The following is a 23,106-nucleotide window of genomic DNA, read 5'->3' on the forward strand; positions in this document are numbered from 1 at the left end:
GGACATTGTTTTGGGCCTCTGATGAGGCAGCACACCATGCATGAGTCCTTGGCAGAAATAAACCACTCACCTCATCAGCCAGGAAGGCAAGAGTGGAAGGAGGGGCTGAGGTCCCATAATCCCCTTCAAGGCCATGCCCTCAGTGATGTAAGGACTGCCCGTGAGATGCCACCTCCAGAAGGTCCACAGCATCTCCCAGCAGTATCACCCTGGGGACCACACCTGTAACACAGGACCTTTGGGGACAATTTGTAAACCATGGCAGAGACCCTCTATCATCTCACCCCTTTTTATTTTCCTCAGAGCCTTGCCACTGTCTGGAATTCTCTGAGTCAGTGTTTGTTTCCTTGAGTACTGTTGAAGCTCAGCTCCCTAGGCACAGGGAGCTCTTCGTGTTGCTAGTCTTTGGGAGCATGTGTAACCACAATAAGAGCTAAGTATTTGCTGAAAATGATGGAAGAAATGACACAGCTGTGTCTTCTGGAGCTCACAGCTTGGTTGGGGCTGGGTATCCGCTTGGCTTGGATTATATTTTATTTTACTTTACTTTTTGTGGTGGTAGAGATTGAACCTAGGCTCTGCACTGAGCTACACCCCATGCTCTATTTTATTTTACTTTTTTTTTAAGTGACAGCATCTTAACTATGTTGCCCAGGCTGGTTTTCAGCCCCTGGGCTCAAGTGGCCTCAGCTACCTAAGTAGCTGGGACTGTAGACACATGCCACCATGCCCTGCTTTTGCTAGAATTTCAACTAGAAAGTGAGCATGATCTCCCAAGAGATTCAAGAGCTGATCCCTTACTGCCTTTCTTCTGCCAGTGGCATTTGAGGGCAAGGTTGCTGTGGGGACAGGGGATATGTGTCAAAGGGGCTAGGCTGTAAGCACAGTACGCCTAGTCCAGGTAAGAGGATTAACTCAGCCCCTGGCCTCTTCTTTTTTTCTCCAGCTGCCTTTCTTGGGGACATTGCCCTGGATGAGGAGGACTTGAGGGCCTTCCAGGTGCTGCGGGCTGCAAATCTCAGACAGCATACAGCTCGTAGATCATCCATAAATAAAACTGCAGGTACACTGGGGATGGGCCAGCCCACTGTGTCCCAGAAACGAGTTCCAGACTTGAGGAAACAAGGAACCACCATGTTCCCAGCCATGTCCTCCCAGGACAGAGCCCATAAGCTTGAACATAGTGCATGGGCGTGTCTTCCCTTGGGATGTCTCTGGCCCTTCCCCGACAGGAGAGGAAAGTATAGACAGCCCTGGGAGCTAAGAGCTGAAATCCTTTCTGCTTATGCCTTACAAAATTCTTCCAAAAGTATTAATCTAAGCTTGACCGTCCCCTACCACCTTCAGAGGTATGTGCCCGGACAACTCCTGTTCTGACCCCTGTCCCAACCCCTTTCCTGACCCGTGTTTTAAGCCACGTGGAAGTAAAGTGACTTGCCCAAGATCATGCAGCTTATTGGTGCCAGGGCTGGGACTAGAACCCAGACCTTCTCTTTCCAAATCCAAGATACTGTATCCAGCATTGCAGTCCCTCCATGGTCTCCTGGTCCCATTTTGCAAGTGTCTGTGCATCCTCTGGGGCCCATCTCAGGGGCTTCTTTTTGAATTTGCCCCTCTGTGCCCTAGACATGATGGTACACCTGCACTTTCCAGCCTTCTGCTCAATGCCTACATTGTTATATCTCACCATGCCGTATGGAAATGAGTTGTTTCCATCTCCTACCTCCCTGGCTGGACCCAAAGTTCTTCAAAATCGGGGTGGGACCTTCTTTTCCCTGGTGGCCCAGCTACCTGACAATCGATGGGGTGCTGGTGCAGAGTAGATGCAGGATAGGGGGTGCAGAGGGACCCAAGCTTGTCACCCCCATGCCAAGGCTTGGCGTGCAGTCTAGTGAGCCCTTGTGGTGCTCACCTGTTGCCCAAAGGGAGCTCTCCTATTGCCCACCCAGGGCTGCTTCTGGCCCAGACCGGTGTGCCAGGCAGTCGTCCGGTTCTGCAGGAGGGAGGATTTTGGTATGGGCAACCGGGGGAATAAAGGTCAGCTAGCCCAGGGGGAGCTGGCTCAAGAGGGTAACTTGGTGAACTGGTGACAAGCAAGACTTAGGTGGCCCTAGTGGGGACTAGTAGGCATGGCACAGGGGAAGGCCACATGAAGAGTCTGCTGTCCATGCAACAGGTGACTTTAAGCAAAGCTTTGGCTTTTGTCTCCTCATCTGTCCCATGTAAGTGATAACGTATGTCCACCTCCCATGGAGCTGCAGTGTCACATGAAAGTGTGATTCTGAGAAACTCCCAGAAAACATGGTTCTGTACATTCTGTAGATATCAAGATGAGAAGATATACTAGATGAGAAGGGACGTTTCCAAGTCTCTGATCCCACGGTCCCCACAGTTCCTAGGAAGTGAATATCTTCTCTGTTTCTTTTGCAGTTTTAGCCTGTTTTTGCCATTTGAGGTAGTTATGAATAGTTATGGCATAACTTCATGGTTCTGTAGAACTAGTTATTCTCTGAAGTCACCGTGAACACTGAGTTAGTGAATGCCGAGCTGTTGCTCTTGGGGGCAAATGCAGGCTCCCACCAGCCTCTGGGAAAATTTTTGTCAACTGGTCACTACATAACCATGTTTTATGTGGGTTTCATTGAAGGACAACTTATTTAATACATAGTTGATTCATTAACATTGAACTTACAGCCAAGAACACTGATTTAGCCTGAATAAATTTATCTAACACATGTATTTCTCTGCGAAACATCCCAGCCTACTTGCCCTTGGGATAAACATTTCAGGACCAAGTGTAGGATCCATTTTGTTTTTATTTCTTTCCTTCCTTCCTTCCTTCCTTCTTTCCTTCCTTCCTTCCTCCCTCCCTCCCTTCCCCTCTCCCCTTGCCTCCCTTCCCTCCTTCTTTTGTTTCTTTCTTTTTCTTATTTTGCTCTTCCTGGGGCTGAACCTAAGGCCTTTACACTGAGCTAGATCCTTAGCCCTTGTTTATTTGTTTACTGTGGATTGAGGATTGAAGCCAGGGCCTTCCTACTGAGCTACTTCCCCAGCCCTTTTATTTTTTATTTTGAGACAGGAGTCACTGAGTTGCCCAGGGTAGGCTTAATCTGTAATCCTCCTGCCTCAGCTTCCCAGAGTGCTAGGATTATAGGCATGCACCACTACACCTGGGGAGCCATTTTACATAGGAAAATCATAAAAAAGCAAAAAATGCAAAAAGACAGTGTCACTCCGTATACCTCAAGAAGACACTTGTATGCAATAGGAGAGGTGGAACACGCAGGCAGTGTCACCTTGTTTAGCCCCAGTGGGAAGGGGCAAATTGGACCACTCAGCATTTTTACTGCTCTTCGCATGCTCACAGATGAACGTGAAAGCCCTGAGAATATTGATTTGGGCTTAGAAATAAATTTTAGCAAATAGGCAAATTCAGAATTCACAGGTAACAGTGCTCTGATATACTTTGTACCCGATACTCACTCGCTGCCAAAGCCTTGCTCTTTCAATTCCAGGAAACTCCTCTGCCCCCGACGGCCAGAGCTCTAGTGGGCAGCCTCCGAGGGAAACCCCGGAGAGATGGAGGGGCAGGCCCCGCAGCCGGAGGGCAGCAACGTCCAGGCCAGAGCGTGTGTGGCCCGATGGGGTCATCCCCTTTGTCATTGGGGGAAACTTCACTGGTGAGTGCCATCGTGGGGCCCCGGGTGCAGCCTGCAACCAGCTCTGGCCTTGCGACCTTGGGTCTCTCTGTCCATGGGTTCCTGTCCTGCAGTGTGCCCTCAGCATGGCTGTGACACCTTAGCAGTGGGTGGAGATGGGCCACCTGGACACCAGGACAGCTTGGCTTCCTCCCTCCTCGCAGGCAGCCAGAGGGCAGTCTTCCGGCAGGCCATGAGGCACTGGGAGAAACACACCTGTGTCACCTTCTTGGAGCGAACCGATGAGGACAGCTACATTGTGTTCACCTATCGACCCTGCGGGTGAGCACGGGCCCCTGGGCACTGTGCACCCTCACCATGATCCCACCCAGGTTCTGTCCCGGGCACTGCCACTGCCCCGCCCCCCACTGGGCACTGTTCTGGGTCATCCCATTTCCTCCTGCCACAGGGCATGTCCCGGTGCTGTGACCCTGAAGCCCAGCATACAGCCTGGGCTTGGAAGAATCAGGGCTCTCCCCACCCACCCCTCCCACCCCCCTGCTGCCCCACCCCGGCAGCCTGGCCCGGCCCCTGAGTGGATGCACTCCCCCAGCTCGGGACCGCCCCCCTGAGCTGGCCCCGCCCTCCAGGTGCTGCTCCTACGTGGGTCGCAGAGGAGGGGGCCCCCAGGCCATCTCCATTGGCAAGAACTGTGACAAGTTTGGCATTGTGGTCCACGAGCTGGGCCACGTCATCGGCTTCTGGCACGAGCACACAAGGCCAGACCGGGACCGCCACGTCTCCATCGTGCGCGAGAACATCCAGCCAGGTACAGTGCACCTGCTGCCCCAGCCCTGCCTCTAGGGCTGCACCTGCTGCCCGCCTCTGGGGTTCAGGACCCACCACAGGCACCTGCTCGGGGACCCCCCTGCATCAGTTGTGGGCTACTTGGGGGCTGGCACAGGTCCTGGGTCCAGGCTCGAGCCATACTGAGCAGCCAGAATCCCGCCAGCTTCAGGGATGGGGCTAGGCATGCATGCAGCCCCTCTGCACCTTTATGCGGTCTCCTGCACTCTGCGGATACGCGATACGGTTACCATCCTCTAAGGGTTTTTCTCCCTGCCCCTTTCTGCTCCCCGCCTTAGTCTGCCAGGCAGCCTCTACTCTTCACTTCTTCCTTCCTATCTTCCCCTGGGTCTTCCCTCCAGGAAACCCTCCATTCACTGGCTCCTGTGCTGGCCAGGACCCTAGGTTTCCTGTGGCTGCTCCCCAGGCCCTCAGGGAAGAGCCCCTTGAAGGACAGAGAGGACAGTGGCCTGCCCTGCCTCCCCCACACCCTCTTCCTGGTCTTCGCAGGGCAGGAGTATAACTTCCTGAAGATGGAGGTCCAGGAGGTGGAGTCCCTGGGAGAGACCTATGATTTTGATAGTATCATGCACTATGCCCGCAACACGTTCTCCAGGTGAGACAGGGCCTGGCCTCTCCCTGCCCTCTGGATGCCCTTCTCTTTCCACTTCCCACTTCGCCCTGAGGACAGGGGTGGCCCCCGGAGTGGCTGTGATTCCTAGGCAGAGAGCATGTGGGTACTTCCTGCCCCATGTGCTCTTCTACAGAGGTTGGTGGCAGGACCTGGGTTTTTTGCTGTGCACGCTGAGAGGACCTGTCCCAGATGCTGAAATCTAGCACTCTCTGGCCCTGCCATGTGCAGGGTCCCCAAACTCTACCAGTCAAGCAGGAGCTGAGGTTTTCTTTCATCTGTCACCAGAGGGGGCACGTTGTTCTCACTGCTTCCCCAAGGAGAGACGCCTTTCTAGTCCTCTGAGAGGGCGCTAGTCCCCAGCTCGGCAAGGGAGACACTGCCCAGGCCCGCAAGCTCTGCATTTTTGTGGTGGGTTAATTTGCACACAACCTGGCTCCTGTTCTGGCCTATCCCCAATCTCTGGCTCACAAGTCACCTCCTTAACCTGAGCCTCTTGCAAATTACAGCCAGAGCCCCCAACCTGCACCCTCCACCAGCTGCTCGGTGCCTTAGTGCAGGAGACAGCCCCTGCTTCCTCACACTCCTTTCTGGACTGGCCTCCCTGTGCCTGGCTCTTGTCTCAGCCGTGTCTCTCTCCCGGATAGTGGCCCTTCCCCCTCTGCTCAGCGCTCCTTCTAGACCCACATCCTGCTCCAGACCTGAGGGGACTGAGACCAAGGCCGGGTGGTGAGGTCACTCTGCCCACACTCCCACGGACCCTCCTGACCTTTCGCTCCACACCCAACCCTACCCCCCAGGAGCTCTGCCCAGCTGGGTGTGAGTCAGGGGCCCGGGGGAGGGGAGAGCCGCCTGCCTCCTCTTCCTCTGCTCCTCGCAGATGGAAACACCCAGCATTTCACCGGGAGGAACTGGGGACAGGGATGCTGGTGGACTGGGAGCCTCGGGGCTCTACCTCGGGTCTGGGTTGGCCACGGTGGAACCTGCGCTTGCCCTTTGGCCTGGCTCCAGGTGCTGCCAGACGCCACCCTGTCGGCAGGGTGAAGACTGACTGGGGACATCCGGGGAGAGTTCATCAGGGCTGAATCAGCAAGAGGGGTGCAGGAGCAGGCACTGGGTGGGGCCAGCGGAGCTGGGGCCCCTGCCTTCCAGAACATCCCTGGGGCTCCCTCAGCTCCTGAGGCCTGGCTGCCACGGGGGCAGAGTGGCTGCTGGTCAGTGGGCAGCATAATGACAGGGTTCGACGTCTCCACCCGTCACTGACCCTGCCGAGGAATGTCTGGGCTCTAGTGAGGTCGCGACCTGTGGGTGCAGACAGATGCAGCCCCCTCCCTCCTGGCCCACCTTGTCTCCAGACTTGGCCCTACTCTCCTCATCTTCCTCAGGGGCATCTTTCTGGACACCATTGTCCCCAAGTATGAGGTGAACGGGGTGAAACCTCCCATCGGCCAAAGGACCCGGCTCAGCAAGGGGGACATTGCCCAGGCCCGCAAGCTCTACAAGTGCCCAGGTCGGAGCAGGAAGGGACAGGCCGGGAGGGGAGGAGAGTAGGCTAAGGGAGGCAGAAGGCAGGACCTGAGGCCATCATAGAGGTCACAGCTCCGAGTCTGTGGGGATGGATTCCAAGCAAGAGGCCGGGTCTCAGTGAAGGGCTGACCAGGAGCTGGGCCTAGGTGGTGCTGAGAAGCAGAACCGCCTACCTAGAGGGCCTGGGAGGCTGAGAGGTGGGTGGCAGGCGCAGCATGGGGAGGAGAGAGCCATTTGAGGGGGATGAGAAGGAACTGAGGTCCACCACAGGAGTCTGACCCTAACTCTGGATCCCACATTGCCTTGACAACAGGGCATCCTGTTACCCTGGCAGCACTAGGCCCAGAGAGATAGGAGGGGGTGGATCTTAAAGGGACAGGACCAGCGCTCCTCAACCCTTCCTCTCTCCTCCAGGGCCCAGGGGTGGATGAGCCAGGAGGTGGGGGGATTTGGCACCCACAGCCAGCTGCCCAGTCATTTCCTTTCTTTGACAGCCTGCGGAGAGACCTTACAAGACAGCACAGGCAACTTCTCTTCCCCCGAGTACCCCAACGGCTATTCTGCTCACATGCATTGCATCTGGCGCATCTCGGTCACACCTGGGGAGAAGGTAACCTCGGGCGTGGGGAAGAGCAGTCTCCTCCCGGAGCCCAGCTCAGGGACTTCTGCTGCGAGGGTGTGACCTGTCTGAGGTGGTAAAGGCATCAGGCCCACGGTGAGCAGGGCTTCTGCCAGTCCCAGCCCCCACAGCTCTCAGCAATCATGAATCAGCACCGATTGCAGATAGTGCTATGTGCACTTCTATTGTTTAGTTCTTCTTGAGTGCTTTTCTAAGTGGTCATCATGTAGTGCCTCTTTTTAATCTATTGGACACCCTTTGTCTTCAATTTATAGAGGATAGAACTAAGGCACAGGGAGGTCAAGTAACTTGCCCAAGATCACACAGCTAATAAGGACTGAGGTGGGATTTGAACCCTTCCTGGGGCTAGGTTCCATCCAGCTTTGTCTTTGGTGGCCTGAGTGGCCTTGGGGAAACTGCTCAGCCCCAGCTCTGGGCCTTCTCATCCATCTCATCAGGGCCAGGGGCTCCAGAAGGGTCCTTCCCAGCTCTGCCGAGCTCTAGTCCTGGGAACAATTAAGGAACGAGGCAGATGCTCCGGTAGGTGCCTCCCGGCTCGTAGCTCCTTCCCTCTTTTCCTTTTCCCACCTGGGCTGGGACCCCCCCCCCCATGTGGCCCCAGGGGGCTGATTCTGTGAGCCTGCTGCCTCTTGCTGGCTCTTCACTTCCCCTCTCTCCACCTGTCGCCTTCAGATCAGTCCAGATGCGGAGAGAGGAATCTCAGCCCTCCTTCCCTCTCCCCTTGGGCAAGCTCTCACCCCCACACTCACTGCCCCTGGGCGTCTGGCTTCCAGGCAGCCCGGGAAGTGGGTCAGAAGTGTCTTCATCTTCTTGGGCTGCTCAGACAGGACCTCCTCCAGGAGGCCTGTTCTCCCTGCTACTCCTGCGGGCAGGGGTTGGGGGGAGGGCACACCATGTGCTGGAAGGACCCAGAGCCTGTGTGATGCAAAGCCCCCTTGCATGGTTGCTTAGCTTTCCCCTGCATGGTTGTTTAGCCTTGTTTGAATACCTGAGCTGATGAGGGGCTCACTACTTCTCAGAATATTTCATTCTGGGGCCAGATTACACCTGTAATCCCAACAGTCCGGCAGACTGACGTAGAAGGATCACAAGTTTGAGCCCTACCTGGGTGACTTAATGACTTAGTGAGACCTTGTCTCAAAGTAAGAAATAAAAAAGGCTTGGAATGTAGCTTGGTGCAAAGGCCCTAGATTCAATCCCCATATCACACACACACGCATGTGTACGTGCACACACACATATACACACGCAAAAAATAAAGAAAAAGAAAAAAATTTTCCAATTTGTTCTCTAGCCAGATCTTAGTGTTACAAAGTCTCTTTTTTTTTGTCTTTCCTTCTGGTACCAAGAATCGAACTCACAACCTTGTGTTTACCAGGCAGGCGCTTTGCCGCTGAGCTTAATCCCCAGCCCCACAAAATCTTTTCTTGATAGAGAGGGAAACACTGTCCCTGAGACCTCGCTGTCCTCCCCTGCAGAGTAATGCATTGTAACACACCTGCCTGCCCCCCAGTCAACCCACTCTTCCAGCCTGGGAGGCCTCTCTCCTGCCTTCTTCAGTCCTGGCAAAGGGCACCTTCCATGCCTTTCATACTTGTATTGTTCCCAAGGCTGAGCTAGGAAGCTTTCTTTCCCTTGAGTGGAATGTGGTCTTTACTGTCCTGAGGCAGCCACTAGCTAGTTTGCTAGTCTTACTGGTTGCAGCATCCATTCTAGCAGGTCGCTCTCAGAATGCTGTGACACGGACTTCTGTCATCCAGCAGGTGGCCACCAGGCACATTTAATAAGCATGTCTTCTGGGTCTCTGCCCTGGTCTTCGGTCAAAACGTTGAACAGGTCACAGACCAAAGCAGATCCACGGTCTTTCTCCAAACTTCCATCTATCCGTTAATGTGCAGGTTTCCACTGGCTGTGGTGCCACTTAATGTCGTCACCCTCTAGCCACAGGTCTCCGCTGGTCCTTCGTCATCTTTCTTTCCTTGGCACCGGAAGTGGTTTATACATGCTGACTACACATTTGGAATGCCTTACCCAACCAATCCACTGTTTCTCACATTGCTAGCTGCCCTCCTTTATCTGTGGTGCTGGGGGTTGAACGCAGAGCCCTGCACATGCTAGGCCCCTAGCCCCCATTAAACCTCTTTAAAATGGAAGAGAAATGGGTCTGATGGGCTTGTTCTAAGTGACCCTGAACAGGGTCCCTGTGATCCAGGGCTTCTTCTCCAAAGGTCACAGACCGTGTGTTTAGTTGGGGATTGTTGTTCATCTCGGTGGTTTCCAGTTCCCAGAATCCACTCCTCTTCCCCTCCCAACTTGCACACAGGCATACGTATCTTGCTTAAAAATTGGGAAAGCTTTTGCACTGGGTTCTCAGGATTACACACACTGATCACATCTGCAAGTTATTTGACTGCCCTCTGATGTCATGTATGAGCCTGGAGACAAAAACCAACTTAGAGAGATGCTCAGTGACTCTTCTGTCCCATTGAGCAGCTTCCGTTTCCTTTCCAAACAATGCTTATTTTTATGTTTTTGCAATCTGAAGATGATTCTCACATGTGACAGATGTACTGAGACAGGAGTAATTCTGTCATCTCTCTCAGCTGCATTTTACTGTCTTCCCTCAAAAGTGAACCCAGCCCTTCTGTTCTTCTTGTTCCAAGTCTTACTTAAACTTACAGTCTTTTGCTGATTTGAATGGGCTGAGTTCTGGCCACCTCATCCCTCTCCCAAGAGTCCCCGCTATTCTGGCTTTTGGAAATTCACTCACAGTTAATAATAACAAATATTCAGCGCATGATTGGCCAGGCCTGTGTTCAATTTGTTATGTGTGTTTTTGTTTTTGTTTTGTTTTGTTTTTTCTGCTAGGGATCAAACCCAGGGTCTGACACATTAGGCAAGAGCTCTACCTCTGAGCTATACCCCCAGCCTCACCCCACTTTGTGTGAAATATTATTTTGAGACAAGCTCTCACTAAGTTTTGCAGGCTAGACTCCAGCTTGCAATCCTCCTGCCTCAGCCTTGGGAGTAGCAAGGATCACACGCGTGTGTCACCATGCACAGCTTGTTTTGGCTTTAATTATCATAGATGATGGTGCGCATGTCTAGTTGCAGTACAGTGGTGCTGTAAAGCCTTGTGGTATCTCAGCAATGCCTTTGGTGCTCATTAGCAAACCGTGTGCCCCACAGTGGGCAAGGCGTGGGGACAAGCAGATGCCCAAACACAGTCCTGGCTCCGAGGAGCAGAGGCAGGTGGAGGGTCGTGCTTTCCTGTTCAGGAGTTTGGCTCAGTCAGCAGGGTAAAGCAGCCTGGTCAGGACCAACTCCCTTCCCATTATTCCTGATCGCATGGGCTGCCCGTGTCTCTCTAGTAGATGCACAGCCCTGCCCAGGCACCTCTCTCTCTTTTGGACCTGCTTCCTCCATAATTCCAACAAGATGCCCATCTTTTTTCAGAGCCTGCCCAGAGCTCCAAGGGGAGAAGTAGAGATAAGAATTCCAGACTAATCAATGCAAGGTTGTAGAAATGTATTGGGTAAACACTGGTGAAGTTGTAAGTGAACCTAAGATGACACCTGGGGACATTTGCATTGAAAGGGTCTGCAGAGGTTGGGGAGGCTAGTGGCATAGAATAATACTACTTCTTTAGGTTGTTATTCTTCTGAATCTTGCTTAAAAATTACAATCTTCTGGACTTGGTGGCACACGCCTGTAATCCCTGCACTCCGGGAGGCAGAGGCAGGAGGATTGCCATGAGTTTGAGGCCAGCCTGGACTTCATAGTGAATTGAAGTCCAGCCTGGACTACATACCAGGACCTTGTCTCAAAAAAAAAAAATACAATCTTAGTGTAACATGGTGGCCCACACCTGTAATCCCAGCTGTTTGGGAGGCAGAGGCAAGAGGATTGCAAGTTTGAGCCCAGCCTGGGCAATTTAGTGATTTAGCGAGATCCTGTTTCAAACTTTAAAAAAAGCTGGAGATATAGATCAGTAGTAAAGTCCTTGCCAAGCATGTGTGAGATCCTGGCTTTAATCCCTAGCACTGCGAAAAAATAAAGATAAAAGCAATCTTTGTGCCATTTTGAACTGACTGTGCCCTAGCTTGGTTATTATAACAATTTTGTGCTAGGGAAATTATTAGACATTTTAGGGATAAATGTTTTTCATTTCCCACAACAGTTTCACAAGCTAGGAGGAAATTGAGACTCAAAATGCTGAGATGGCCAGCTATGGTGGTGTACACCTATAGTTTCAGCACTTGGAAGGCTGAGGCAGGAGGGTCGACATGAGTTTGAGGCCAGTCTGAAATATATAGTGAGTTTAAGGCTAGCCTGAACTAAAAAGCGAGACCCCGTCTCAAAGGAAAAAAAAAATGCTGGGATGAACCTGCTCAGGTTTACACAGATAGTAGCAGTAGGACCAGCATTTAGTTCTAGATTATCTGACGCCAAAGTCTGTGATCTTTCAAAAGTAAACCTTAAATAGGTAACTGCTTTAGTGGCTGGACTTTGACGCCTATTTTGGCTGCCGGTAGGTTGTTTTTCTGTACTCACTTCCCACTGCTTAGCTTATTGCCAGCAATGTGAATGGTAGGTGACTCTTACACAATTATGCATGTCGTGAGTGTGTCAAGCACAAGAAAGAGGCCCTTGGCAAGCCTTTTTTGTGTTTGTTTTGAGAAGGTCTCTCTGTGTAGTTCAGGTTGGCCTTGAACTCACTATGGAGTCCAGACTGGCCTTGAACTTGCAGTGATCTTCCTGCCTCAGACTCCCAAGTGCTGGGATTACAGGTGTGCACCACCAGGCCTAACTTGAAAGTCTTCTTTTAGGATCCTCAAGTGTCCACTGATGTAATTAACCGTGGACCCTCAGTACTCGCAGTGGTTCCTAGGCAACAAAGCAAAGTCTTTAGGAGGAAGAGTGTTTTGAGGAGGAGCCTGTGGTTCCCAGGCAGATTTTACTGAGGAGCCAAGAAGATAAGAGCTGCGAATGTCATTTAGAGCAGCCAATATCCACCCTCGTTCCCACCCCTGCCTTCTGAAATCCTGCCCATTCTTCAGGGTCCAACCCAAATTCCTCCTCCTCCTCCTGATGCTTTCCCTCCCCACCCCAGCCCCCAACCGGATGGGTTGACCCTTCCCTCTCTCAGCAAAGCACGTGCTGGACCCTCCCTTAGGGTCCCTCTGCTTCTCAGGTGCTGGAGGGTGTGGGGCTCTGAGGATGCAGGAAGGTGGACTCTTGTTCCTAGCTCAGCTGCCGATCAGAATTAGCCAGCAGGCCACGCAGGCCACATAGAAGGGGTGAAGGGCCTAAGTTTGGGAGCCAGAGTGCCTGGGTTTGATTTCTAGCTGTGCCTTCTTTTCTTTTTTTCCTGTACCAGGAATCGAACTCACAACCTTGAGCTTGCCAGGCAGGCTCTATGCCGCTGAGCTAAATCTCCAGCCCCTAGCTGTGCCTTCTAACTGAGTGGTCTTGGAGAAGTTACTTAACCTCATTGTGCTTTTGTTTCCCTACCTGTAAAATAGGCCTGATGATGGTACCTTCTTCATGGGGTTCACTTGAGTATTACACAAAAGAAAAATGCTTAGAATAGTACCTCACACATAGTGACAGTTCAACCAATATTAGCTGCTGTTAAGTTTTCTATGTTTCTGATACATTGAATTAGTAAATCTTGGTCAGCTTTCCCAGGCATCCTGCTTACCCTGCTCTACTTTTAGGATTCTGGTCTAAACCATTTCAAATATCAAAATATCTTAGGTGGGCATGGTGGTACATGCCTATAATCTCAGCCCATGGGAAGCTGAGGAAGGAGGTTCTCAAGTTGGAACCCAGCCCAGGCAGTTTAGCAATATGCTGTCTCAAAATAAAAAAAGAAAGAAGAGCTGAGATGTACCTCAGTGCAAAGGCTCTGGGTGTAATCTCCAATACTGGAAAAAAAAATCAAAATATCTTGGGCTAACTAAGGTTCACGTTTAGTGACCAATTACCATGTACCAGACTCTGTAAGTTTTATACACATTAACATAATTCCCCTAAACCCTATGAGGCGGGTCCCGTAATCATTACCCTGTTACAAATAAGGAAACAGAGGTGTCCAGGAGTTCAGTGAGGTGCCTGTGGTTGTACATTAAGGCCGCGTGGAGGCCAGATAGTGAGTGGCCCAGGGCGACATGGTTCGTGGCACAGCGCCTGCCTGCTTAAAAAGCCAAGTGTTCTATTATTTCTGGTGCATCCAAGAAGCGCAAGGAGACATTGTTACATGCAGGTGCTCTAGGAGTCACTTACCCTTCAGGTCATTAATTTCCATACTCCCCAGGGCAGCCGTTGTGACCACCTCCATCTTTTATTTATTTATTTATTTATTTATTTTTCCAGTACCAGAAATCGAACTCATGACTTTGCTCTTGCCAGACAGGCGCTGTGCCACTGAGCTAAATCCCCAGCCCCCACCTCCATCTTTTAGACAAGGGTTCCCGGAAGCCAGGCCTTGGCAGAAGTCCCCAGCCAGGAAGTGGTAGAGCTGGCCAGGTTTTCTTTGGCAGTGGGCAGTGCCCCTGCCATCAGGGCACAGCTGTTTCCACATGACAGAAGTCGGTACAAGTCTTAATTAGACACCTCTAGTCCCAGTATAGCTGGCGCTGTGCCTCCTGAGGCTGCTCCCCACCGCCAGCACACATCCCTTCCTTGAGTGAGGGATCACCATCTGGAAGTGAGGGCACACCCAGCGCATAGCTGAGCAGAGCTCCCAGGTAGCAAATGCAAAGGTTCCTGCACCTTGACAGGCCTGGGGCAGAGTGGAGGCGTGGTGAGGGGGTGACTTTGGGAGCCAGCGTGCACTCAACGCACACTGAATTCTGAATTCCTTCTTCCATCCAGACTTTTTTTCTTTGTACTGGGGGCTGAACCCAGGACTTTCACGCTGAGTTACATCCCCAGCCTCTTTCTTCTTCTTTTTCCTCCCCATCCCCTTTCTTTAACTTTTTCTTTTTGAGACAAGGTCTTGCTAAGTTAATAGTTACCCAAGCTGTTCTTGAATTGAATTACTCAATTGTTCTTGCAGTCTTCCTGCCTCAGCCCCCAGAGTGCTGGAATTGCAGGTATGCACTAGTACCTTCAGCCAGCATCACTTTTTGAGGTATTTTTGTCATTTTTTAGGTACTTAAGAAGTATATATTGTAAAATTTTTGAACAGTCTAGAAGTACATAAGTGAAAGAAGTGAATATTCGCCCTCTTGATCTTCCTCCAAATCGCACTCGTTAGAGGCAGCTAAGCATCGGGAACACTTGTGCCCTTCTAGATCCTGACCTAAACACACACATCCAGTCTTCTGCAGTTGTTGTGCCCTTAACAATGAACCACATCACTGTTACGTCTGCTCATAGAGATTTACCCTTTTCCTTTCCATGCTGCTTAGCATTCCGTCATTTTGATTCCCCCTCAGTTAGTTTTTCAGTCACCTCCTGCAAATCTGTATTCTCGCTATGTAGTTCAGGCTGGCCGTGAACTCACTATGATCCTCCTGCTTCAGCCTTCTGAGTGCTGAGATTACAGTCATGTACCCCCATGCTTTTCTAATGAATATCTTTGGATTTCTATCTTTATAAATTTAGGCAAATCTGTCTGTAAAGTAGGTTCCTAAAGGCAAAATTACATTTAAGCAGCAACAACATGCCATGTGTCAAGTTGGTGGTGAATGAAATGAAATTCTCTACATTTGAGTACGGGGTGAGGAGAGGCAGCCAATAAGCAGACAAACAAGTCATTGTGCAGTGGGTGGAGGGTGGTGAGTGTTGGGGGCATCAGCATGAGGGAGGACAAGGTCAGGACTGAGGCTCCTGATTCTTGTGGGTGGTTGGGGGCGGGCTCATTTGTATCAGAGTGGTGGAAACCAGCAGGAGGTGAGGGCACACACAGCACATACCTGGGCAGAGGTCCTAGCTGGCAAATGCAAAGGCCCTGAAGTTGGCTTGGTGTGGCTGAGGGTGTCTAAGGATGGGCAAGGTCAGTGTGGCTGGGGCCGAGTGAGCAAGGAGGTGGGAGAGATGGTGTTAGAGAGGTAACAGGACCTTCATGTTTAAGACTTTGGATTTGACTCTGAGTCACATGCCCTAAAGGATTTTGAACAAGGGGGATGAGTGATTTTATTTGCATCATAAAAGTTCAGTGCTGGTTGTTTTGGTTAGGGGCAAGGTTAAGAGCTAGGACTTTGGACCAATCCCAGGCCAAGGTGATGGTAGGATCACGATACAGTGCAGAGGTGGCTGGAGTAGAGGAGGGGCAATGTGGAGAGCTTGTCTGCAGCAGGAGGTATTCTGGAGTCCAGAGCCTGGAGACCATTGCTCTGGGTTCCTGCGGGCCTCTGGGTAAGGCCCAGCAGGCAGCAGTTGAATGTCCCTGGTTTTCACATGAGTACAGCGCGGAGCAGAGCAGCGAGAGTGGAGCTCACGTGTGAGGAGGACTGACCAGGCTGTCCACAGGTTTGCTGCCTCCTCTATGGTCACATTTGATCATTTTCTAAACAGATAATGAGGTGCTGGCTGGCTGGTATGGATTTGCAACTTCAGTGTTTGAAAATGGTAGGACTCATCAACAGTAGCAATAATAACAACCTTAAATGATGATAACTGGTAATAATCAAGAGTCACATATGGTTCACTCTCCAGAAGCGTGATCTCATGTAGTTATGTCTCAGGACATCATGATTAATAATGTAAATGTATGTAAACTGATGTGGGAATTAATAAGACAAAACAAAAGGCAAATCAAGAAAGGAAGGAGAAAGGGGTGGGGGACTGAGCTGGGCAGGGCCAGGAGTGAACAGGAGCAGGTAAGAGTGACCAAAGTGCCCCACTGGCCCAGGGGTCTCTCGGGGTCACCATCAGAGCTGTTGGGGGAGTGAGGTGGGAAAGACGGCGACAGGGATGCAGAGCGGGCCCTGGGGATGGCGATTAGGAGGGGCACAGGCTTGCCTGGGGTGTCGGGGCCAGGGCATGGTGTGCCGAGGTGTGGCCACAGGGCTCCAGAGAGATGGGTCACAGAACAGAGGCCGGGAAGTAGGTGGGTCGTCTAGGTGGGTGTTCCAGTCACCAGTGCTGAGATCAGCAGTCTGAGGCTCTTCCTTGAACAGGAACGGCACTCACCTTGACACAGGCGGCAGGTGCCAGCGCCCGCCTTGGGATCTGCTTCCTGTTGGTCTCCATTCTGTCTGCATCTAACTCTCCAGTAAGGCAGAGAGGAGGCAGACGTGCTGCCCCCGCTGCATGGACTGGGACAACCCTTCAGGCCCCTTTGTATCCACCATGCGCACCTTGCAGGTCACAGCAAGTGCTCCGAGTAGGCTCGCGAGGGGCTCGTACAGTCTGTGTCCTCGCCCAGGGGCTCACCGCTGGCTCCTCCAGTGTGAAGTGAGCATTGATAAGGTCCGAGCCTGCTGTCGAGGAGCCACTGAGGACCGTGCCTGTCCCCAGGGAGGGCTATGGCAGAGTCAGGGGCTCCGGGAGTTGGATGTGCATCCAAGAACTCCCAGCAGGAAATGCAAGGCTGAGATTCAGAGCCAGGCTCAAGGCTGGAGGTTGAATTTTTTTTTTTTTTTTTTTTTTGGGCTTTTCTCCGGTACCGGGAACCGAACTCACGACCTTGTGCTTGCCAGGCAGGCGCTTTTGCCGCTGAGCTAAATCCCCAGCCCCGAGGTTGAATTTTTTAACCGCATGTTTATGCATGCTTATGTCTTATCTTCGTGCCCTCAGCTCCTTGCGGACAGACTTACCTTAAACACTTTCTGGGGATTGATTTAGTTGTGGTTTTCCCTGAACAGTTGGCGCCGCCTTGCCCAGGATCAGCACCCAGTAAACATGCGATGATGGGGGACTCAGTTTCCTGCCCGCTGCACCTTCCTCTCTGGCACCTTCATCTCCTCTCAGACCTCTAGGACCATCAGGCCATCCGGTGGCCTTTCTAGCACTGGGGAAGCTGGTTTCCTGTTAAAGACACTGTTACTTATACTGACGGGAGGAGCTGAGGTGGTCCCTGACTAGGGATGGCAAGGCAGGGAAGGAACCCGGTGTCTCCCTTGTGTTTTGTGACACAATCCGGGAGCATGCATTTTCAGCAGGGACTGGCCTAGCCCTTGGGAAGAATGCTGACCACAGCTTGCAGATTTGTTCCCTTTTAGCCTTGGCTACCTGTCGAGTATCGGGGGAAGAGTGTCACGTGGCTGGCCCAAGGAAGTGGGTGCGGGGTAACCCTCTTCCCATCCCCATAGATTATCCTGAACTTCACGTCGATGGACCTGTACCGCAGCCGCCTGTGCTGGTACGACTACGTGGAAGTGCGTGACGGCTTCTGGAGGAAGGCACCCCTCCGAGGTAAAGGCGTCCCTGCACTCCCCACTACCTGGTACCTGAGTCTTTCTTATTTTTTTATTTTATTTTTTTGAGATGAGGTCTCATTATATAGTCCAGACTGGCCTTGAATTCACTATGTATACCAAGCTGGCCTCAAACTCACAGTGATCCTTCTGCCTCAATACTAGGATTACAGGCAGTGTCACCACACTGGTCTGATTTCTTCTTAGAATAGGGCGGCATCCTGGTATGGGACTCGGAGTTCTGGTGTAGTTTGTCCTGGCTGACTCCTTCATTAGGAGCAGCATGGCTATGGGCACATCTCATCCCTGCTTGTGGCTTCCCTCAGAAGGTGGACGGAGAGCGGAAGACTGTTTTGCACATCCCCACAGCTCCAGGCTCTGTTCCTCATTGGGTGATTTCAGAGGCTTCAGTGACCAGGTCTTGGTGCACACGGTGCAGCCTGGCTCAAAAGCAGTTCGTAAACCTGCTGGGCTGGCCGGTCACTCACTTCAGAGGGCTTCACACCTGCCATGGTGGCCCAACCCTGTACACTGGACACTTTGTCCTGGCCCTGTGTGTGAGTGATGGGTGGAGCGGGGAGGAAGCAGGGCTAAGTGGGTCAAACCCACAGGGCACAGAAGGCCCTGTCGCAGACAGGGAATTGGGGCACAGCACATACCGTCGCTAGAGGATATCTGCATTGAACCGGAGGAGCTGTGGATGCTCCTCCTCCCATCTGTACGTTATCCTGAGGATCCCAGGACTGCCTGGCAATCTGCTCTACGACCTGAGCAGGAAGTGGGACGGATTTCTGCTACCACCACCCCCCCACCCCCGTTTCTGATACTCCAAAAGTTTGCCTTAGTCACCCAAAGCAGCTGTCATTACAACACTTCCTCTGCAACTTGATTGTGTCTCCAAGATGCAGTTTCTTGCTTATAACTGACATTCCCAGGCCAGCACCCTCCGTCCCTTGCTGGAAGTTGGGAAACACCTAGCCATATTAGGAACACACAAATCATTCCCAGTCGATGCCTGACGGCAGAGAATTCCACAGACGGCCAACCTCACCCCTCATGTTGACCCTTGCTGGGTTTTGTTTTCTGACTCAGTCGGCTGATTCGGAAGTTTGCTGAGGTTCTTGGGCCTCCCCTGAGTTTGATAAGGAAGGCTTCCCTATGAGAGCAGGGCCTAATGTGCAGCGAGAGCTCTGCTGCTTTCTTCATCGTTACGTCTTTGCTTGAAGACCAAATAAGGACAGGTCAGTCACGATGATGAAGTTCAGTGAAACACGTGCAGTCGGATATGATCAGGATCCACCTTTCCCCCAGACACACTCGTGTCCCATCCCTTTGCTCAGCCGAGCTGGACCTTGGATGAGCTAGGCACCAATCCGTGGGTGCATGGTTTTAGGAATGTGTGTAGCAGGGGTGGCTGCAGGCCAGGGCTGAGTCCTGAGCTCCCTGGAGCTGTGGGGCCTCTTTGCAACAGCGTAGGGCTCAGGGCTCCTCTGTGCGTGCATCTGCAGGCCGGTTCTGCGGGGGCAAACTCCCTGAGCCCATCGTGTCCACCGACAGCCGCCTCTGGGTTGAATTCCGCAGCAGCAGCAACTGGGTTGGAAAAGGCTTTTTTGCTGTCTATGAAGGTACGGAGGGGGGAGGGGGTGCGATAGGAAGTCCCTGAGCGTCTTAGAGCCCCTCCTCCTGCCACTCAAGGGGCACAGTTGTGGGTCCTCCAGGGAGCAAGCAGGGGCAGGTGGGATAGGTGGAGCGGGCAACGGAGACACCTGGGAAAGGCTGGAGAAGCCGGGAAGGGCTCTCAAGCAGGGCAGAGCTGACCGCTTTTCCCACCTCACCCTGTGTCCACAGCCATCTGTGGGGGTGATGTGAAAAAGGATAACGGCCACATCCAGTCGCCCAATTACCCGGACGACTACCGGCCCAGCAAGGTGTGCATCTGGCGGATCCAGGTGTCCGAGGGCTTCCACGTGGGCCTCACGTTCCAGTCCTTCGAGGTAGGCAGAGATGCTGGGGTCTGACCACTGAGTCCTCCCTTGCCCTCCGGGACAGCCCACCCCTCTGCAGCCTCCGGGGACTGCCAAGGTTCCCTCCTCTGACCCGGCCCCTGTCCCCTAGATCGAGCGCCACGACAGCTGTGCCTATGACTATTTGGAAGTGCGTGATGGGCACAGCGAGAGCAGCACCCTCATTGGGCGCTACTGCGGCTATGAGAAGCCTGACGACATCAAGAGCACGTCCAGCCGCCTCTGGCTCAAGTTCGTCTCTGATGGATCCATTAACAAGGCTGGCTTTGCTGTCAACTTTTTTAAAGGTGCCCGTGGTGTTCCTCCTGTGGCCAACCCTTTCCCTCCCTCCCTCCCTTCTTTCCTTTCTTCTTTCCTTCCTCTCTTCTTCCCTTCTCCATTCACTCATTCAACGCAGAGCTCTACGAAGGGTGTAAGTGATAGGAAGATGCTGAGGCCCTACTCTTAAGGAGACTTGGGGGCAAAGCCTAACCTCAATGGGGAGTAGAGGCTGTACAAGCTCTGGGGACAACAGGCAGAGTGAGGTTTTTTGCTTTTTTTTTTTTTGAGAAAAGTCTGACTGTAGTTCAGGCTGGTCTTAAACTCACTGTGTAGCCCAGGCTGACATTGAACTCACCATCCTCCTGCCTCAGCCTCCTTGGGATTACAAGCATGTGTCACCACACCTGGCTTCAGTGTGAGGCTTTTTAATTCCGTGTATCCTCAGGTGAGACATTCTCCCTGCGCCTTAGGTCCTCACCTATAAAATAGGGAGCCAGTCGTGGTGGCACATGCCTGTAATCTCAGCACTAGGAAGGCTGAGGCAGGAGGATCACTGTGAGTTTGAGCCCAGCCGGGGCTACAAAGTGAGCTCAAGGCCAGCCTGAACTGCATAGTGAGACCCTGTCTCAAAAAGATTAAATAAATAAATAAAATAAAATAAAATAAAATAAAATAGGTGCAGTCACACAGCCAGCACCACAGCCTTCATGGAAAAACTAAAGGAGAAATGGCAGATGTGGTGGAGGCTACCCGCTAGCCTGGGTGCCCAGAAGGAAGGCCCTGTGGGGTCCACTTGTGCGATTCTGAGCAGCCCTGGAAAATGAGGGGCTCAACTAGGCAGACAGGTGACACAGCTGACTGCTCCCAGGGATGGGGCTGGGGTGGTGGCAGGAAGCTCCAGCAGAGGCCAAGCAGGGCAGACGGCCTGGCCTGGGGTCTGTGACCCCTTTTCTCCCACAGAAGTGGACGAGTGCTCCCGGCCCAACCGCGGGGGCTGTGAGCAGCGGTGCCTGAACACGCTGGGCAGCTACAAGTGCAGCTGTGACCCTGGGTACGAGCTGGCCCCGGACAAGCGCCGCTGCGAGGGTGAGTGCCAGATCGTCTGCGGACCCCCGTCCCCTCTGTGTGCCCTTGGAAGGCCCCTTCCTGGGGAAACCGGAACAGTCCGCTGGCACTCTGTTCCCAGCTCGTGGCTAAGAGGTGCGCTTTTGATTGCACCTCCGGACCACTGGTGTCAGTGTGATGCACACTGGCTTTGGGGTTTTTATTCTTTCTCTTTAGTTAATGCTGATCTTGATTTGCTAATTGATACTATCGCTCACTAGAGGGTAACAATCCGCAGTTTGTAAACCACTGTTCTTGGCTGAATCTCAGCTCCTCTGTACATGCCCCCTGGTGCCAGTGATAGCACTTTAGGCTGGGGGCTCCAGTTCAGATGGTCTTGCTGTGTCTCTGAGCAGCCTCTTTGCGTGCTTCCCAGAGCCCCTCCCTTTACCCTCCCCCACCTCCGCCGCCCCTCTGCTCTGCAGAGTCCTGTCCTGTTCTCCAGCAGAGGAGGCAGAAGTGGCCATGTGTGTATCCCCTCAGCTCCTCTACTCACTCTTCCAGGCCATCTCTGGAGCCCCCCACCTGGCCTCACCCCTCCCATCTGTCCCATGCTCCGGGGTGGGGCACTCACAGACCCCCATCTCCCGACTGCATCCCAGCGTGGGCTCGGGCCCTGCCTTCAGCGGGGACTCCGGTGGGTGATACCACCTCCCTTGTCCCCCCAGCTGCCTGTGGTGGCTTCCTCACCAAGCTTAATGGCTCCATCACCAGCCCTGGCTGGCCGAAGGAGTACCCTCCAAACAAAAACTGCATCTGGCAGCTGGTGGCCCCCACCCAGTACCGCATCTCCTTGCAGTTTGACTTCTTCGAGACAGAGGGCAACGATGTAAGTGACCCCCAGCCCCAGGGCCGAGGAGGGCAAAAGGTGTGGGGCATGAGGGCCCAGCTCTGGGCCTGCCTCTAACCCTCCAGAAAACACCAAGAAGAAAGGCTCTGTGAATGTAGAGGAGGGCGCATGGGAGGTGGGGAGGTGTTTGAAGGAACACACGGCAGTTAGGAATGAAGCACATCAAGTCATAGCCCATGGAGTGACACAGCGTGTGTGGCTGACACCAGGGTTTGTGGAGCACCAAGGCGCACCCAGTGGGGGAGTAGATAACTGAAGGCTGAAGGATCCGCAGGATGGGCCTTCCCCAGGGTGGAAGTGGTCCGAGGAGGCTTTCTGGAAGAGGCAGCAGAGCTGGGCCCCTTGCAGGTGTGCAAGTATGACTTCGTGGAGGTGCGCAGCGGGCTCACTGCCGACTCTAAGCTGCACGGCAAGTTCTGCGGCTCCGAGAAGCCCGAGGTCATCACCTCCCAATACAACAACATGCGCGTGGAGTTCAAGTCCGACAACACAGTGTCGAAAAAGGGCTTCAAGGCCCACTTTTTCTCAGGTATCCGTGGACTGCCTAGCTTCCAGCCCTGCCTCCCCTCAGAGAATAGGGCTCCCCTTCCCCCTGTCCCTGCACCCCAGCCCTCCCTGCGCCTGGCCTACCCCCTGCTCTCCACCATGCCTTGTGCCTACCAGGCCAGCCCCACCAGGGTCTCGATCCCATTACTCTGAGTCCTAAAGGTCATAATGGCACCAGGGCTGAGAAAGACAGACAGACACAGGCAGGGATGAAGGGGAGGACGTTCTGGATAGTGGGAGCCTGCGGCCAAGACCCCGGAAGGGACAGGTCTTGGGAACAGGGAGTTCAGTTTGGCCAAGGACACAAGGCAGATGGGGAAGAGGAGGCTGTTTGCCCTGGACCGTGTGGGACAGACTATCTGGAAGCCACCCAGTCTCCACGCAGACCCCGCACAAACTGGAGAGGTTCAGACTGAAGTCTTCCAAAAAGAGAGGTCGCCTCCCTCCCTGGGATACCAAAGCCCCTCCTTGCCCACAGGGGCACTCAACTCCCTTCAGCCTCATGTGCTCAGAGCTGCCCCACATAAGGTTGGGGCTCCAGTTTCTTGGCCTTCTTTGGCTCTCTCTGAGTCTTGTAAATGGTAGTCAGCAAACACCATCCCCCTTGGCCTCTAGGAGCAGCATCCCAAGAGACCTGTCCCTTTCCCCTTTGGCTGGGTTTAGGCTGCA

At 53.0% G+C, this 23,106-nt stretch overlaps 1 protein-coding gene across 1 annotated transcript in view; it reads left to right on the top strand.

Annotated features, from left to right (window-relative positions):
• Positions 1-946: 946 nt before the first annotated feature.
• Positions 947-23,106, top strand: part of Bmp1 (bone morphogenetic protein 1) — a gene marked incomplete at its 5' end in the record, with an annotated part of 33,134 nt that continues 10,974 nt past the window's right edge. Inside the window, 14 exon segments of the mRNA XM_013513783.1 lie at positions 947-1,063; positions 3,516-3,680; positions 3,863-3,980; positions 4,289-4,467; positions 4,995-5,100; positions 6,501-6,625; positions 7,137-7,252; positions 17,548-17,650; positions 19,161-19,277; positions 19,501-19,646; positions 19,768-19,963; positions 20,898-21,023; positions 21,710-21,870; positions 22,240-22,420. Coding sequence (XP_013369237.1) covers positions 947-1,063; positions 3,516-3,680; positions 3,863-3,980; positions 4,289-4,467; positions 4,995-5,100; positions 6,501-6,625; positions 7,137-7,252; positions 17,548-17,650; positions 19,161-19,277; positions 19,501-19,646; positions 19,768-19,963; positions 20,898-21,023; positions 21,710-21,870; positions 22,240-22,420 — 1,956 coding nt within the window.

The sequence above is a fragment of the Chinchilla lanigera genome, unplaced genomic scaffold, assembly GCF_000276665.1.
Source record: "Chinchilla lanigera isolate Chin_1 unplaced genomic scaffold, ChiLan1.0 scaffold00002, whole genome shotgun sequence".
Taxonomy (NCBI): domain Eukaryota; kingdom Metazoa; phylum Chordata; class Mammalia; order Rodentia; family Chinchillidae; genus Chinchilla; species Chinchilla lanigera.